Source organism: Bos indicus x Bos taurus, chromosome 6, assembly GCF_003369695.1.
Source record: "Bos indicus x Bos taurus breed Angus x Brahman F1 hybrid chromosome 6, Bos_hybrid_MaternalHap_v2.0, whole genome shotgun sequence".
In the NCBI taxonomy this organism is placed as follows: domain Eukaryota; kingdom Metazoa; phylum Chordata; class Mammalia; order Artiodactyla; family Bovidae; genus Bos; species Bos indicus x Bos taurus.
This window is the reverse complement of record NC_040081.1, coordinates 40,233,322-40,253,175: the sequence shown is the minus strand read 5'-3', so window position 1 is coordinate 40,253,175 and position 19,854 is coordinate 40,233,322. Positions and strand designations below refer to the sequence as shown.

Here is a 19,854-nt window from a genome sequence, read left to right as displayed (position 1 = left end):
ATGACCAGGATTTGAGCAGCTTCCTTCTAGGTCCCGAACAGTCTTGCTCCCACATACCTTAACTCTCACACTCTCATGACTCTGTGTGTTAGTCACTCAGTCATGTCTGACTCTTTGTGGCCCCATGGACTGTAGGCCACCAGGCTCTGTCTATGGAATTCTCCAGGCAAGAATACTGGAATGAGTAGCTATTCTCTTGTCCAGGGGATCTTCCCAACCACAGGGATTGATCCTGAGTCTACTGCATTGCAGGCAGATTTTTTTTTACCATTTGAGCCACCAGGGAAGCCCCTCATGACTCTCTAAACCCATTCTTACTCTCTGATTTTCTAAGGACTGCAGATTTCTGTATCTCAAAATAAATTCAAATCTACCCAATTGTCTTCTTAAAAAATCCCTTCTCAGCCAAACTCTTCAAACTACTTCATATCTGTTCTCTTCAATATTCATCACCTCTAATCTTTCTTAACACTCTGAAAAGCGACTCATTCAGCTATCATTCTATCTTGAACCCTTCAAGAGTAATATAGTCAAGTTCTGAGACTTATTCTCAGATCTCCTCTTGGTTCTTCAGCTGGAGTATCTGACTCGGCAGATCATTTTTCCTAGAAGCCCCTTCCTCCTTTATCTACTGTGGCCATCTGCTCTTTTAATTTAGTCCTCTCAGGTTTCTCTTCTCTTTTTCTCCTTTCCATTGGCCATTTGATGCCTTCAACTATCTACTTTGTTTTTTGTAATAACAGTTACTCCAAAGTCTTTGTCTGAAGTCATGTCCTGCTCCAAATTATGACAGTCTTTATTATTATAGTATCTCTAAACACCTTATTGGAAATTCAGTATTTCACAGATTTTGCTCACCATCATTTTCCCTCCCAGTTTTGGTACTACTCCTCAGTTTTTTTACATACAATGTTATAACCACCATATCCATATCCTTCATACTTAAAATTTTGGCATCATCTCTGGTTCATTTTTCTCCATTACTCTCTCATCTCATCAAATGCCAAATCCTATTAATTCTGCTTCTGTACTGGCTATCACATGTGCTTCCACATCATCATTCCAACTATCACTTCCTAGCTCCTGCTCTCATGACCTCTCCCCTTGACCAACACAATAGAAGCCTCAAGCCTGGTTTTCTCTTCTTTTGCCAAACCGCTGGTACATAGACAACAGATTAATCTCCTTGGAGATTCAAACTCCTGTGTTCGAACACATTCCAAAGAAAGATTTAGATCCTCATACTATCAAGCGCCTCCATGAATTAGTTTCAACCTACCTTTTCAACTTTATCTCTTTCCTGAACTCCCAGATACCAAAAACCCATCAAACTGAGTTCCTGTTTGGCAGTATTTTAGACTTCCATTCTTATTGTCTGTGCTCATAATGTTAATTACTTCTGCAAACTCTTTCTCATCTTTGCAATTCACTCATTAATTATCCTTCAAGGCCTATCTAATACATTATCTCCTGGATGAAGGCTTCAACAATCAAGGTATCATTCATTGAATGATTGCTATCTTCTAAGCACATGAGGGGGCTTCCCAGGTGGTGCTAGGGGTAGAGAACCATGACAAGGCAATAGACATAAGAGACATGGGTTTGATTCCTGGGTTGGGAAGATCCCCTGGAGGACTGCATGGCAATCCACTCCAGTATTCTTGCCTGGAGAATCCCATGGACAGAGCCTGTCCATAGTGTCACAGAGTCAGACACGACTCTAACTCGCACGCACAAGCACACGAAGCCCTACATATGTTAATTCTTTCATTACAAACTAACAACAACAGTTAGTTCAGAGATGGAGACAATCCTGTAAAGGATAAGTAGCTTGCCTATAGCTTCATAGTTAGTAAAGGACAGGCAGACTTCGGGTTCCAACTAAAGCTTTCGGACTCTGGTTAACTACCATAACCTGCTTTCCACTTTAGGCCCTCTGTAATAAATACCATGAACTTTATAATTTTTCCTCTTTTAGAATGTGTGTTACTTTGTACCTCATTTCACAGCTTTTAATTTGCATGCCACTTGATAGAGATCTCTGGAGAATGTATGTTGCCTTTCTATAGTAAGTGCTTACTTACTTAATGTTTGGCCTGAATAGATGGACACACAATTCGTTATGTGAACACTTACTATGTCTTTCTACTATTTACTCTGTCATATATTATATCTTCTAAGATGAGAGGCCTTTGGTAATCTATGGCTGTAAAATTGAATGGAGATGTCTTTTTGAGGCATCATTTTTCATGATGCCTCAACATGTACTACTTACTCTAATTAAGCTCAACTGTGCAATTCCTAAAGCAAAATGCTCACTGCCACCTCTGCCCTTTGTCCCCAGTGTTTCTCCTTTGCAGAATGTCACTTGCACTTTCCAAGGCACATAGTGTTCTTCTTTTAAGGTTAGCTAAAAAGCCTCTTGATGAAAGTGAAAGTGGAAAGTGACAAAGTTGGCTTAAAGCTCAACATTCAGAAAACGAAGATCATGGCATCCGGTCCCATCACTTCATGGGAAATAGATGGGGAAACAGTGGAAACAGTGTCAGACTTAATTTTTCTGGGCTCCAAAATCACTGCAGATGGTGACTGCAGCCATGAAATTAAAAGACACTTACTCCTTGGAAGGAAAGTTATGACCAACCTAGATAGCATATTCAAAAGCAGAGACATTACTTTGCCAACAAAGGTCCATCTAGTCAAGGCTATGGTTTTCCCTGTGGTCATGTATGGATGTGAGAGTTGGACTGTAAAGAAGGCTGAGCGCCGAAGAATTGATGCTTTTGAACTGTGGTGTTGGAGAAGACTCTTGAGAGTCCCTTGGACTGCAAGGAGATCCAACCAGTCCATTCTGAAGGAGATCAGCCCTGGGATTTCTTTGGAAGGAATGATGCTAAAGCTGAAACTCCAGTACTTTGGCCACCTCATGAGAAGAGTTGACTCATTGGAAAAGACTCTGATGCTGGGAGGGATTGGAGGCAGGAGGAGAAGGGGACGACAGAGGATGAGATGGCTGAATGGCATCACTGACTCGATGGACGTGAGTCTCAGTGAACTCCAGGAGTTGGTGAGGGACAGGGAGGCCTGGCGTGCTGCGATTCATGGGGTTGCAAAGAGTCGGACACGACTGAGAGACTGAACTGAACTGAACTGAAAATATAAAAATGTTCTTTATGGCCAAGAGTGTTTCCTTAATTAAAAATTTGATGAGAATAATATTATCATGTGCAAATGTTTATTCTATTTCTGTGTCAAGCACTGCAAAGCTATAAGTACACTTTAAAGCACATTTAAATACTTTAAAATAATGTTAGTGGGTCTTCTGAATTAAGATTATTCTCTTATAAAATAAGGAAGTTAATAGGTGAAAAAATAATGAATAGTTCTTGAAAATGACTTGATTTTTTTGGTGCTTGCTCTGGAGGCCTATCAGCTTCCCTAGTGGCTCAGTGGTGAAGAATCTGCCTGCAACGCAGGAGCCCTGGCTTGATCCCTGGGTAGGGAAGAATCCCTGGAGGAGTGCATGGCAACCCAGCCTAGTACTTTTGCTAGAGAATCCAATGGACAGAGGAGCCTGGCGGGCTACAGTCCATAGGGATGCACAGAGTCAGGCATAACTGAAGCAACTTAGCATGCATGCAGTATAAATCGAGGAGGGCATGGCAACCCACTCCAGTATTCTTGCCTGGAAAATCCCATGGACAGAGAAGCCTGGTGGGCTTACAGTCCATGGGGTCACAGAGAGTCGGATACGACTGAGTTACTGAGCAGCAGCAGCAGCATGTAGGCCTATCACAAGAAGTTGTTCCTATTTTATTATTTCAACCAAACACGTCAAAAATATTAAATTCAAATTTAGAGTTAACTTAATACACACACACACACACACACACATATCATAGACTAGGTGGTTAAGAAGTGATTTCTTATTTAGTAGATATTAAGGTAAAGATTTTTCCTAATGCTCACCTCCCAAGATGATAAAAGCAGCCCACTTTATATCTTCTGTGACCTTGTTTTTATCCACATGACTTATATATATTTGGCAAGATTCTTGCCAAATACAGAAATGAACCCAGCAGATGCATACAAAATAGGTATGAAATATTTTGTCAAAAGAATTTAACTTTTAATGGAGGCAGCCATTGGGTCAAATAAGCTAAAATGCGCACTAATTTAAAAATCTTATATATTTTGATTTGATCTTTTTTATACTATGTAGTAGATTCATACAATAATTCAAGTAAAACAATAAAACAGCATTTTAAAATGTGATGTCATGAGGAGGGAGACACCGTCTAGTTATTTTGTTTCTATGATCTAGTACCCCACTTTTTCTTTTACCGTCGCCCCACCATGCCCACTCCAAGTAGAAATGGACAAGGGCAGATCTCCAGATCCACCTGGAGAGAAAAGGTACTCACATTCTTATTTTGCCTAAAGAACCTAATGACACTTTCTGAAGAAAAGGGCAAGTACTATTTTTCCTTAAAATTCATTCTTTTTAATTATACCTGAGCTAAACAAACAAACAAACAAAAATCCTAGCCACTTCAACAAGATATTTAATTAAACAGAGTAAGGGTCAACACAATTTTGAAAGGAACATTTGTCTAAGCTGATCGATCAGATTGGCCTTCGAAATACCCAGATTCTCCTAAAGAAAATCATGGCTTGGGTCACTGGGGAGAAGGGAATAAGAGGGAATTCGGGGCACATACATTTCTGTGATGGTCTCTGGCAGATTCGTGGGGATCTCAGTGAGACCTTTCCCACGGCAATCTACGATGTTGTTGCTACAGGTACAAGCAGCTGGGCAGTGCAAAACACTGCAAGAAGGAGCCATAAATGACTGGTGACCTGAAAAAGAAACAAATAGAAGTTGTATTTTTTCCTGAATTTCTTAAGTGTGCAAAATGTACACCTGGTTCAAATCACAAGCATGTTACTGAACAGAAATGCGTGTATTTAAATACCTGATCATATGATGACACTATGTTTCTAAAATATAGTTTAGGAAGCATGCATTTATGTCTTGGGATCAACATAGGTAAAACAAATGAGATCTTTAAAACTACAAAAATGATAATTTTTAAAATTCAAAAGATTTAAGAGAAAGGTTAAATTCTGATTTGAAACTAGAATTCTATACAAAACTATTATGAATTTCAAAAAAGCAGCAATTTCAGAATAATATCTGTATTTCATTTCTAATAAGCTTAGATAGAGCCTGGTCTTGACTGAATTTAAGTAGCTTAACTTACTTTAACTTAAAGAAGGAAAGGAAAATAGCAAAACTTCCCTCTTGGTGGACCTAACTGTTGATTCTAAATAAGTAATCCTGTGCAGATAAGTATGAGGAAAATAAATGATGCTAAGTTTGAGTTCTAGGTAGGTTCAAAATTACTGCTTTTTTTGAAGTCGTGATAGTTGTATCATGTCATTCTGTTAGTTGTAATCTAGATGATTTTTTTGACTTTGTATAGCCTAAAATGTTAGCCTAAGTGTAGTTACACACAGGTATATGTTTTTACTATTCAATACCGAAATTTTCTGTTCAAACGGTAAACAACAGACCATCAGGCATGTTGTACCAAATGGGCGTCTATAAACGCTGGGTTTGTCCCTGAAGCAGGGCCAGCCCTCTCTGCTCTGCAGAGAAAGGGCCCTACCGGTGGGATTCACAGGGAAGAGGCTGCTGACTAATTACTAACCCGATCCCTCTCAACAAGTTCTCATACGTTACAAAAATAGCCTCAGTCTAAATAAGAAACGTCAACTTGCCTTCTTCCTCATCTAGAAAACAGGAAGGAAAAAGTGAAGAGAGAAAAAAGTGGTTAGTAACGAATTGTTAGTCATTTCCTTATTTAATTTTTTATAAAGCAATCAGACCTATTGACAATGTTCCATAACATTACATGAAAATTTGTTTGAGTTACAAATATGAGAAAACACATAAAAAGGCTGCAAAGGGAGCAATAAAATAATCCTGAACTAGCATGTCTTCTCATTCTGCCTTTAGGAAACTGCTATTTATGATGCATTGAAAGTGAAAGAGAAAATTGCTCAGTCGTGTCCCACTCTTTGCGATCCCCTGGACTGTAGCCCACGAGGCTCCTCTGTCCATGGGATTCTCCAGGCAAGAACACTGGATTGGGTTGTCATGCCTTTCTCCAGGGGATCATCCCGACCCAGGGATCCAACCCAGGCCTTCTGTATTATAGGCAGATTCTTTACCATCTTAACCACGAGTGAAGCCTCTTATGATGCATTATAAACATAAATATTTTAAAATTTTGCTATATTGTTATTTTGGACAAACACTTCTAAAGCAGAAACAGTCTTATATTTATGAATTATATGTTAATATTTATGCAACATGTGTATGCATGTGTGATAAGTCACTTCAGTTGTGTCTGACTCTTTGTGACCCTATGGACAGTAGCCTGTCAGGCTCCTCTGTCCATGGGATTCTGCAGGCAAGAATACTGGAGAGGGTTGCCATGCCCTCCTCCAGGGAATCTTCTCGACCCAGGGACTGAACCCTCATTTCTTACATCTCCTGCATTGGCAGGCAGGTTCTTTACCACTAGTGCCACCTGGGAAGGCCCTTATGCAACATATTAACATATAATTATATGAACTGGGAATCAGACTGTGCAGTTTGAGGTCCTTGAGCTCAACTCTATAACCTTGCACAAGGTTACTTATCATCTCTTTTTCTTAGCATTTAAATCTCTAATATAAAGATAATATTACATTTCTCTACAGATGTTATGAGGGAGGTAAATATACATGAAATACTTAAACACATAGAAAGAACTGAAAGTCACCTATTCATACTTTACATAACCTAAGTCTTATTTTTGTTTTTATATTTTTGTTACTGAAGCCAGTCATTGATCTCTTTTAGGTAGAACTTAATGACTAGTACATACATATACATGAAAAGTATTTTATCACTTTTCAACTACAGTTCTATTACTTTTTCAGTTTCCTAGCCAGGATCCAATTCTTGTTCATCATTTTTCCAATTGTTAAGATCAAAGTAAGAATGATCTTTCTTAAAGGGAAAATCATGAGTAGCAAACAGAACTATAATCTCAAAAGTTCTTACACTTCTCTTGGAGTGAAAACTTAAAAATCCTTCATCACAACTTAGGTACAAATCATCAGTAACTGCCAACCATGCAGGACTGTCTTACAGCCTATGACCATCATCACAAACACAGAGGAATTCCATGGAGTGATTAGTGTACAACTGCAAAGGTTAGTGAGGAACAGTGAAACCTTTCAAGCATGCACCCTGCACAGTTCCTTACATCATAGCATACGGGAATATGAAAACAGAAAGGTTCTTTCTCTCTTACCGCTGCAGACAAATTCTCGTTTTTGAACCTCAGCTACATTGTGGCCCCTCAGGTGAGATGGCCCCATACACTGAGTGTAGAGGCCCACCCGAGGCCTTTGGCGCAGCCAGTCCGAGAGCCAGGCCAGGTGGCAGTCACAATATAGGTTGTTCGAATGGAGTCGACTGAATGAGAGCCAAGCAGTTTAAAGCAAGAAAACAGAATGGAGTTATTTCAAAATTTGCAAAGTTCATTCATAATAATATATAAGTTTATATCTCAACATAAAATAGGTTAAAGCTTAATACGTGCCAACTTAATTATATTCCTAAAAATTAAACTGATAACCACAAACTCAAGTCCCTCTTCATCTACTGAGCTAAGCAAATACACAGAGAGCTTGAACATGACCATGAAAATCTTTTGCTGCTGTCTATTCAAAGAGACAAAGAGACACACAGAAGTCCGAGGCAAATTGCTCTGCAGTTCCAACATACTGGCAGTCAATGGGGGTGGGCAGAGAAATGGGAAGATCAGAGGCCAGGTAGGGGTAGGAGGCATGTTAATAAAAATTGTGGTTCCCAATCTGGTTCCCAGTTAGTCTTGTCATTATTAGTCTCTCTAGAAACTACTGGCAAAACCTTTTTAGCAGGTCACTTTCATTTTTTGCTGAACCAGACAGAAAAATAATTTAATATAAACTGCTTCTTTTCACATCCTGATTCTGATTTCCTTCTTTTTGTTTAATCGCAGTAAAAGGGATTAGCTGCTTTTGGCTCTTGGGGACATAGCCTCAAAGAGCAGGAATTGAAATTAAAAGACATAGATGGCTGGGAGTGAAGGAATTAAGCCAGTCCCCTCTATGCTGGCACAGATCCATACCAGATCATGGATCCCTTTCAAGTGGCAAATAGCACTTCTCCATTTATAAAATATCAGACAAATATATCCACTAAATTAGGTAAATGACTTCAAACTGGCTTTTATGTTTTCTCAAACTAAAGGACACCCAAAACTATAAATCAAAGCATCATTCCCAGAATCATCTATGACATAGTAATACCATTTTAGCCCTTTTTAGCTGATGTGCTCGATTCTAACCCAATAACAGTAATGGATATTAAAACATGGAACTCAGTCCAGAAAGATAATTGGACCATAAAAATGGAATTTTTAAGTAGCAATGATAATATAGAATAATGAAACAACCAAAGCAAGGGAATTTAAAATTAGATGACTGTTTTACATTCTCCTTGAGCCTGAAGATACAGAACAGACTGTCTTCCATCGAAACTAGATGGCATGCCACAGGACAGAAAGGGACATTTGGGGAAGGCTGGGTGACCTCTGGTGAAGCTTGCTAGGAGGTCAGTGGCATCTTTTGGAAACTACAAAGCACATTCCACACCTTTGCTCTGTAAGTGTTTCCATCTAAACCAAGCACATTATAGTGATGCGATTAGATGCATATATATTTGAAATGAGAAAACAATATAAAATTTTAAAAACCTGAATAGTATGACAAACTGTAGTGGATTTTTTTTACATGAAAATAAGACTCACTATCAAAAATGCAGATGGCAGAGTTTCTGCAGTCTTAATGGCTTTAGTTTTTCACAGATTGAAAGCTTGATCAATTTGTTTTTTAAAAATTAGCTAAAGTTAATGAGAAACCAATTTCATCAAATAAGAGTTTGAGTGAACTGGACCCACTGGGCCAGATTAGTCTCAATCTGATAGCCCCAAGAAAACAAAATTTAGTTATATTTGCTTACTTTTGGAATGATTTTATTTTCCTGAATATTTTTCCAAGGAAATTATAATGCCATCCCATGAAGACTTGATTTTAATGAGAAAACATGAATTAGTACTGACATCTAATTCATTAAAAAGTCGCAATTAAACTAATTTTTGATTAAAGAGAGAAAATAAATGTAACGCTTTGAGTTATAAGCCACTGTAAAAATGAAAGATATTTTCAAAACACTATCAAAATATATTTACCCTACTTAAACACACATTTTTTTTTAAAGAAGTCCACTGCTTTGGTTATGTTTCCCACAATTTCCCACATATTGTATATGATATACTTTTTATGTCAAGGTGATTCGTGACTGTGAAACCCAATTCAAATGAGATTTATCTCTGAAAATGCTTTAACTAAATACCCCACCCTGGGTTTTGAGGATTAATTCTGTTCTTAAAGAAAAAAAAAAATAGCTATAGCAAACATTTTTATTAGAGAATAATTTTTATCCATCTAAAATATTTTAATGTCCATCTGTAACCCCTGAAAAGATATTTTAAAATATAAATGCTGACACAACCTTAATTATAGAAGCACTAAAGGGTGATGCTGTAATTTTACATTACAAAGACTGTTGGAGAGCCAGTTTAGCTTTATTAGGATTGCTTGCTGTACAGTAATAAAATCATAAAGATTTACCATTTATCATTTCTGACAGCCAATCAAGGAGTCTTCCATTTCTTAATGAAATGTGACCTCCACAATAGCTCAAAGTAAATGTTTTTCTCCCCTCCCAAACTTCCCATAACACATATTATTTAAAAGGAAGCTTTCAAGTTTTCAGAATAATAGTTCATTTATTTCAATATTATATCGAGAACTTTTTAAAAAGTGGTGTTTCCCTTGTCTAGCCCACGATGAACTAGTGGTCATCTTCTTTACTTGCTAAAAATAGTACTTAAGGAGAATCAATTGATTAAATTGATTTTATATATATTGAAGCTACTTACAAAGTCCTAAGTTTAGGCATATGGTTGAAACTTGCCACAGAAAGTCTAGTAATGTTGTTATTGTTGAGAGTGCTGTAGAATAAAAAAAGTCAGAAATTTTAGATATGAAAATTTACTGATCATTCCATATGTTAACACAGAAAAAACTTCTTGTGATTATGCAGAACAAGTATCTGGTAAAGATGGCATCAAGGAGGCACTATATTATACACAAGATGACAAATAAATTTCGTACTTTAACATACTGCTATGCATTCATCAAATACTTACTGCAAACCTACGACTTTAGCCACAGTATCTTTGACCATGTAGCTTTATGCACTTTGTGCCTACATGTCTACTTCTGATATTGGTTAAGGAATGAACATGAGCCATTAGAATATCAGACAATAAAAATAATTGAAGAGTTACAGTTCCTTGAAGGGTATTATGTATTATTAGTGTCCACGAGTAAACAGACCCATTTGAAGTCTCCAGCTGAAATCTCACATCAATAGCACAGAATCAGTTCTGTCAAGTCCTGCTAATGGTTCTTTCCTGTGGACATCAGCCACTGTTGAAATGTGAGTAGGAAGAATGATATTTATATTTGGTATTTGCATTGAGTAGAAAAGACGAGATATGCTGTAGCAATATAGTAAAAGCTTAACATACTCTAGCAGTTTTTATTTCTTTCTTTATTTATATGGCTGCTCTGGGATGAGGGAAGCAGGATCTTTAGTTGTGGCATGCAAATTCTTAGCTGTTCGTGTGCCATCTAGCTCCCCTACTAGGGATGGAATCTAGGACTCTTGCATTGGGAGCATGGAGTCTTAGCCACTGGACCTCAGGGAAGTCCCTTAGCAGTTTTTAGTTGTAGTCACACATCCTGTTCCTCGTTTAGTGCTGTGTGGTTGTGATCATGGTTTCTTGAAGCTAGAGTCTTGAACAGGGATGGTCAAGGGAGATACAGTGAAAATAAATATAGTCTTTGCTTGGCTCTAAATTGTCCTACTTTCCCTCTAACACAAGCATTGTCAGTTGTATTATTACTACTATCTCTACTACAGCTATTACTCATTCATTCATCAAACATTTCCTGAATGGCTCTTATTTTTATGGCAATATGAAATTTCTGAACATAAACCAGGCATAAAATCCTGTCTTAAAATAGCATACAATTAACTGTGGAAACCAATTACACAAATTACAAAAACTTAGAGTTAATAAGATTTAGAAGACAGAGTTCTTTTTTTTTAGTCTTACTGTGACAAGACAGTGAGAAAGATAGTTATCCCAGCAATGGGTGAAAAATGTAGAAATGATTCCAGTACAAAGAAGATACAGTAGGGTGATGATTACATAGGACAAGTTGCTGAAGGAGGCAGGAAAGATGGTTCTTTGGTTACAGTTGGATGCTGTTTGATACTTGAGAAGTGTCTGAATTAGACATTGTGCATTCATTTGTCTACAGAGGCCAGACAGGAAACATACATGAGAGAAGTAGGCTGCTTGTAAAGAAATAAAATGGGGAAGAGAGATGGAGAAGAGCAGACAGACAGCTGGGGACGACGAGGAGCTTGAGGATGGTGATATTCTTTGTTGTAGCAGCTAATATTCAGCTCTGATGAACTATTGCTCTGCTGTGATGGAAAGCTGCCAAACAATCTGATCTGCTCAAAAGAAGCTAGAAATGGAAGGAAGCTCTTAGACCAAGGTTCCTAATTTTTAAATACTGGCAACTCAAATGTTTCAGAGACTCCATGGGCTATGGGGCCAGTTCTGCTTGGGCTAAGCAAGATACACTGAGGTCACTTTAGACTAGCTGGTGGCTATGGTTATCAATGGTGGGATACAGGGTATTCGGGAGTCAAGGAATTAACTTAAATTTCTCCGTAAAGCAGGATGCGATAGCTACAGATCTAGAACATGCATGGATTCTTTTTACTATCCAGTTTTGGAATGTATTGAATGATGTAAGAACTAATCTGACTGATTAGAATCAAGTCACATAGAAAAAAAAAAAAAAAACCCCGCTGAATGAAGGACCTATAAAGCACTGAATTGGTTGACTTACGTTATCTAAAAGCTTTTAGTATTTCCCGGTACTCAAGTGAAATGAGATTTTTCTCAAACACCATTAAAACATATCTCGATGTCTGAAATAAAAGGTTTCACTTCTCAAAGGGATTTGCTTTAAATGACCCCTTTTCCTATCCTCAAAATTTATGCTGACTTTATATGGTTTAAATCTTCACAGATTTAATGTGACTGTTGGATAATGTGACTTTGGGGATAGCTTTTTAAAAAAATAATTCACACTCAGCAGATATGCATTAATTTTGAACTATAGCTTCTTATGCTGTGCTGTGCATAGTTGCTCAGTCGTATCCAACCGTTTGCAGCCCTATGGACTGTAGCTCACCAGGCTCCTCTGTCCATGGTGATTCTCTAGGCCAAGAACACTGGAGTGGGTTACCATGCCCTGCTTCAGGGAAACTTCCAAACTCAGGGATCTAACCCAGGTCTCCTGCATCGCAGGCAATCCTTCTTTACCCTGTGAGCCACCAGGGAAGCTGGTATAGAAGGGAAGCCATTAGTTTCTTATAATTACACACAAAAGAGTTTACATTGCACGCTGAAGCCAGTGGCTATCAATTTGAAGATTTCTCAAAATGTCAATTCATTTAATTCAACTAAAGAAATTATCTTAGTATTTTTATTTAGTGTTGATGCTGGCAAGGACTTCCCAGATGGCACAAGTGGTAAAGAACCCACCTGCCAATGCAGAAGACATAAGAGGGAAGGGTTTGATCCCTGAATTGGGAAGATCACCTGGAGGAGGGCATGGCAACCCACTCCAGTATTCTTGCCTGGAGAATCCCATGGACAGAGGAGTCTGGTGGGTTACAGTCCATAAGGGTTGCACAGAGTCGGACACGACTGAAGCGACTTAGCATGTAGCACGTATGATGCTGGCAAAGCAATACTGATGTTAATATCTGGTAACTGAACAATATGTGGAACCAATGAAATTATTTTGAAATTAATAATAAGTGTTAATTAGGTATAATAACATGCAGGTGTTATATAAATTCCTATTATGAAATAATGCAAATTTATATACTGCTTTACTTGTATAGTAAACTTGTATAGTTATACTTGTATAACACTTTTTCCTGTATGAAAGTCTATGTTCAACCTCAAGATTTTGTCTTTGTAATGAGAATATATTCATGTACAAAGGATATCCTGGTGGATAAATAAGAAATGTTAGTCTTGGTAATCATTTAGGCCCTCTCAGACTTCGATCTTGATTTATTCCTTCTTATTCCCTAGTGCTAAGCATAGGATTTGGCAGAGAGTCTGATATTGGATGGATATGACCACTATGTTTTAATTAAATTATGTCTATTGTATAGAAAAGAAAAATAAATAAACCATATAAACCTGGCAAGTCAAGGGATATATGTCATTTCTGAATCTCGTGTCCAAGGAAAATAAAATACTGATCTACAATTAGTTTCCAGTGTTACTTTTGACATAGTATCTTATTAGGAAAATAAACTCTAAATCCTATCAATGAGAATTTCCATAAAAAGTCAGTTCATTAAGAACAAACAAGTGATAAACTGTCTCCCTGCTTTCATCTACCTTGGCTTTTCCTTCTTGAACTTTATTCACTCTCTCCCTTAATATATATTTTAATGAAACGAATTTCCATCAGTGGCCTAGTGTGTTTACGCCCATCTTCTCCTGTTTGGCCTTAGTATATCTATACATTCACAAATGAATCACAAATTAACATTTTTAAAGATCTAAAACATTAGAAATCTGAAATTTAAGGTGATGTGCAAATTAATGCTCTTTCATTATTTCCACATAATAAAAAGATATCTCTTAAAGAGTCATGGATGATAGAAACAATCAAAATGGGTAACCTACTTTCTGAACTCTGTATTTAAAACAGGAGCTCTACATTTTAAAGGCCCCAGACCAACTGTTTATGATGGGTGAACTTTTGATTTACTTGTCAAGAGACTAGGAGATTAGGGCTTAACGTATTTAGTCTTTCCACTGCTCTATCCAAGTAAGCCTTAAATTCTTCATTAATTTTTTTCTCTAAAGGTTGGGTCAATCACAAGCATTTAAAAAATTAATATATGTTAAAAGAATGTCTGCTTGACTTTATACTATTTTAACACAAAACATTAAAATTCTTTGATAAAAATTCACATTTCCTTGTTTCGTGCTGATTTTAATTATTTTCTTTAACAAACAAACTCTGACCATTAGCTAGCTTTTTTGAGATCTACATATTAAAGTACTCAAAAGAGTTCCCAACATTTTGAATTTTTATTTTGACTCCATGAACCATGAGATATTTATCATTCTTTGGTATGTTTCATGATAGTGGATCTTACAAAAGTCATCTTTTAGATATTTTGTAAACCCAACAAAATATATGAGGTGACAGTGTTTTCTTGAATTTACTGCTTCTAAAAACAATGATATTAGTTTAGAACCAAAAAAGTAAATGAAGAGTTATTGTATTTGTGGGTAAAGTGTTTCCAGTGCTGACCACAGTACTTGGCACATAGCAGCTATTTCCTCTCTCTCTCTCAAATATATGTAGAGCACTCAACATATCCTCAATATATTACATATATATTAGTTATTTTATATCTAATAAGTATTTAAGTTCTTTTGCTTAATAATGAAATATTTTATGATATTCAATTCATTCAAAACATTTAGCAAATTTTTCATAAAGTGTTTGCTACCATTAGTAACAAATTCTTTGATTTGATCTGCGCTATTCAACTAAATAGTACATGTGGTCGTCTCTTCACATATGAGTTTAGTGACATTGACTATAGTTCAGATGTCAGAGCACTATCAAGAAATCATAGTTGTACCGCAGTTATTTTGACTTTGAAATAGCACTAGTGAACTTCCTATATTAAAAATGGCTCTGGAACACAATTTTAAAAGTGAACTTATAACTACAGTTTGTATAATAAGCACTTTAAATTTCTTATTCCTTTAGGATAAGGTAGATTCTTATCAACATTTCTCACGTGGTTAGAAAATAGTGTATATCCTTAGAACATTTTATTTCAATCAACTCATTCTTATATAATTTTTTTAAAATAATAACTGTATGTGATGCAGCTAAAATTAGTTTCATTTATTGACAATTAACACCAAAACCATATAGAAAAATTGTTAAAATAAGCCATCCTAGTTGAAACAATCAACTTTATTCAGAATTACACTCTGTTCTTCAAACTCAATTTATAAAGCAATGGGATCTTTTTTTGGAAGAATTTCACAATTTCTGGTAACTTTTAATACATGAACTAAAAATTCAAATCCTCTTCACATTTAATTTAGATTCAGACTGATGAATAAATTGAGTCAGGGGAGAATTATATCTTAGAACTATATTTTATTGGAGGGAGAAATTAGTAAGTATACTTAAAAAGTTAGAAAGGTGAATCTTTGGGGAAATTTTTCAGAAGTGTATAGGCGGCTTAAGCAGCTTTAGGAACTAGTTTTCATTAAAATTATTTTTCATTATAATTAACAATGTCATTAAAATTATTTTTACAATGTCAAATATCTGTAGAGATTATTCAGTTGCCTCTAATCAATTTTTCAGCAATGTCTATCCAGCAAGGAAGGACAGAAAATGCCATTTATAATTCAAATCTGTGTGTGGTACTTTATGAAGTCAGTAGACTTTAAAATGGACCTAATAGGCGGCTTATTAAATTTAGAAAGTACATTTTAAAATAACCTTACAAAGATGGTAAGCTATCTAGTTAAAATGATATTTTAAAATGAGAAATGTCTTTCCATCGCACAGCAACTAAAATATACCAACATATCAGCTCTTAAGGTTTATTTTTTATTTTTTGTAATTTTTCCTGTACAACCGATGCTATCTATATATATAGCAATTCTGGGAATTCTTACAAATCCTGTATATGAGCCTGTTTTACCACAAGGAGAAACACTTAAAAGACAATACGTGTGAACATGTGAGTGTGTTTCCAAAATTAGACAATTCTACCTAATCATACAGATATGATATACAAGGTTTTGCACCCATACATTTCCACTCTTCTCTGCATTTGCTCTGAGTTATTTAAGGGCTTTCTCTTTCAGCAACCATTCTGACACAAGATTTCAAGCTAACAGATAAGCATCCACATTAGCACTCCCTAAACACAAAGCTCTGGTTAAAAGAGTAAGAGAAATAAGGGGTACTTACAGCACTTCCAGGTCCCGGAGAGCCCTGAATGCCCCATCTTCAATACAGCTGATGTGGTTGTAATCCAGTTGCCTGTTAAACAGATTAGAAGAATATGTAAAAGACTGGACACTAGCAGGGTTAGGTGAAACGAAGTCTCCTGAAGGGTCTCTCAAGCCCTAGCCGCAACAACCAAAATGCTCTCACAAATCCACTCATCTGCAGAAGAATGTCACAAGCCATTCTGGCCTCGGTGCCGCCACTGAAATCTCTTTTTGTTCTGAACTGTCTGTGCAAATAGCAGCCCTCAGAAAGCGCCAGTAAATAATAACTGCACCTTATATTAAATGCCATAGGAATGCAATTTCATTACATCAAGAAAAGCTATCCATTAAGAGCTTTCAGCGTCATCTTGCTGAAACAATTTCATTAAGGTAAAGGACTGTAAATCACTTAATGTCACATGCACCCCTCAGTGACCTAACAGAATCCATTTATCAGAGAAGCCCAGCTGCATGTTAATTTCACTATCCTTGGCAAGAACGAGCAAGACTACTTTTAGGTTTCCTTCTTTTAAAAGCAGCTTTCCTTCAAGAACTTCAAATCAAGAAAGAGAAATGACACCCCATCTATCTCCTTGCTATTCCCAACTAGGCATATACTTTACAAAGCGACCAGTTGTTTCATATTAAGCTTCACTGTTTCCATAATTTGCACTATCATTAATGGTGAATCCACAGCACTGTAAATATTACAGACTTTTCAGTTAAAGAGCTTCTCAAATTATACCACTCTCCAGAAACTAACTTTTTAGAAAACTAAAAAAAAAAAAAAATTTCTTTTCTCAAAGACACTGATTTCGGCCCTAAACACGAAGAAACACATACTGCAGCAAGATTAAAATTCTACATATATCTGCAGTCAAACATTTAAAGCTGTATTAATTCATTCTAAATAACACAAAACTCAAATAAGTAAATCTTCTCCAGCAGTTATTATTCACTTATTAATGTTTAAAGATTGAAAATAAAGCCTGTTTCAAACTTCAGTTTGCTTTCTCCTACCGATTGTTTGGGGAATTAAAATTTCCTTGTTCATACTAAGGAATTTACTTGGTTGAAACAGACAACTAAGTATTAAATCCCACTGCCTTCTTTTTTCTTAAACAAATAATCAGCTTTTATCTAAAATTTAGTAGCCTGATGTTTTTAGTGATATTATTGTTCTTATAAAGAAAAAGTATTTTAATGTTTCACTTGAGATAGAAACCAAATGGTTGATGATATAGGTGAGTTGTCAGCCTTGCATGCATTGGGAAGGGAGGTACATAAATAGGGTAAGCCTATGACCCTAATACAAAGATTAGGATCTTTGTATTATTTCACGTGTAAGATTCACCAAAAAGGCTAATTCACATTTGAGGTTTGTTCTTAGGGGAACTGTTTGAAATAGCTGTTTTTCTCACAAGGCAATTGAATAAAGGTGCAACGATTTAATTCAGTGACTTTCAGAGGGCCTCTTCAAATTCCCTACTTTAAAAATTATGTACATAGAGAATGTCTCATGAAATATACATCTCATTTTTAAGAAGGTCTCTGGGGGACACAATCATACAGGAGGCTACCTTGATGCCATGCAAATTGTGTGATCTAAGACGTGCAATATAAAAAAGGTGAGCCCTGGAGAAGATACAATTTTATTGCCTGTATAAACTAAGGCTTTCCCCAAATAACAGCTACCACTCATGCAACTGTAACAGCCGAAGACATCTCTGCTTATTAGGAAGTATGCAGACGTATAATTTTATTTTCTAAGAAGACTTTTAAAGACTCATGATGTAATACGGTTGCTGCGTTTCCAAGAAAACACTTACATTCTGGAGCACTTTTGATTTTTACAGATTAAATTCATTTAACAATTAAGTTAATAGCCTTTTTTTTTTATTTTAAAGTGCTAAATATATATCTACACTACTATTCTCTAACCTCTTGAACAATTTATCAAAGCCATTTAAATTAGTACAATGGCATGAAGTGTTACCCTTGACACACTACAAAAGAGAAATTGTTTCCAGACAAATTGGCAAAATCTTTTAATGCTATCAAATTTGCCTAATGCAGTCTCCAGGTTAATCTGTAAAAGGGTGAGCTGTATGTTTGCCCATACCTTATTATCCTTAGCTGTCAATGTATAAATCAGTGCTGACACAGCTTCTTTTAAATCATGCATACTATACACAAAGGGGAAGCCCTAGCTTGCCAGAAAGCACTCAAGCAAATCTTGTCCTACAAGTACTGAAAGGCAGATTACTTTCTATATACCACCAGAAGTTGAGACGCTGGTGGAAACTTTCCTAATTTCATCCCTCTTTAACATTGCTCCTGATTATATGCTTCTTCTGATTCTTAACAGAAGTCTAAGCCCTTATTGGCACTAAAACATTACAGATATTCGGTTCTTATACGACCAAATTCTTCCCTAAAAGATTCCTGGATGCTGTCATGTCTCGGGTCAAAAAAGGTATTTTATGAAAACATTACTCATTTGAAAGGATAATGAAAATCAAAGCAGACAATTTTTTCATCAACAATAGATTTTTTTAATAGTCAAAGTTACGTTTATGCAAAGTACTGTACTCATATGATTGCTCATGAGAAAAATCTCTGCACAAATCTCTGTTTATCTGCATATGGTTCAAGATAAACAGTGTCAAAGCTACACAAAAGTGTAATTTATTTCAGAGTTTCTGGACTATTTTTCTGCACCTTGTTTCTCTCACGCTATTCACTTCCTTCACCACCTTTTAAACCCTGGGCATTTCTGCTTTCTATAAACAGGAAAGGATGTGGTCAGCCACAAGTTTAGTGACACATTTAGATGTGATTACACACTATGCCATTGAATTGTTCGAAATTAAATAATTAATAAGAGGAAAACTTTTTCACTTTTCCAAGAAGTAATGTTATAGCTATTTATCCAGACATAAGGTAACGTTGTTGATCTATGGATGATAAGAGTACTGGGTGTCTCTCACAGCTCAAGGGTCCTTTTCTAACATGGCCTACTTTCCAGGGAAAAGCGAGCTAGCACTTTTCTCATTTTCCTGGGAGAAAGAATGGTATGGATAGGACCACTGGTGGTTTCCTTTAGACTTCTAACTTGCATATTCTCATCCAGGCTGCTGAGTCTTCTCCTCCTTATTTTCTACCTCCAACCCTCCTTTTTGCTTCTGTTCAAATTCCAAATCCCCCCTCCCTCTGGATCCATCACTGTCCTAGTTTGTATGTGTGTGGTTTGAAGCAGCGGTTTTATCTTTAATTTCATGAAAATGATGTTGTTAAAAACATACTGTTTTTCAGTCACGAAGTCATGTCCAACTCTTCGCAACCCTGTGGACTGCAGCATGCTAGTCTTCCTTGTCCCTCACCATCTCCTGGAGTTTTCAGATTTCTCTCAGCATTAACACTCTATGATTCTATTTTTAATGGTAACTATTCGTCTTCTGATACT

General features: G+C 36.4%; 1 protein-coding gene across 8 annotated transcripts in view; it reads right to left on the bottom strand.

Annotated features, from left to right (window-relative positions):
- Positions 1-19,854, bottom strand: part of SLIT2 (slit guidance ligand 2) — a 404,903-nt gene that overhangs the window by 125,253 nt on the left and 259,796 nt on the right. For 4 of the 8 annotated variants that reach the window (XM_027544143.1, XM_027544147.1, XM_027544146.1 and 1 more), the window contains exons 6-10: positions 16,366-16,437; positions 10,107-10,178; positions 7,371-7,534; positions 5,785-5,796; positions 4,722-4,860 (exon numbers count right to left, since the gene is read on the bottom strand). In XM_027544143.1, coding sequence (XP_027399944.1) covers positions 4,722-4,860; positions 5,785-5,796; positions 7,371-7,534; positions 10,107-10,178; positions 16,366-16,437 — 459 coding nt within the window. The remainder of the gene's footprint in view (positions 1-4,721; positions 4,861-5,784; positions 5,797-7,370; positions 7,535-10,106; positions 10,179-16,365; positions 16,438-19,854) is intronic. The other 4 variants (XM_027544144.1, XM_027544149.1, XM_027544148.1 and 1 more) reach the window with 1 other exon arrangement.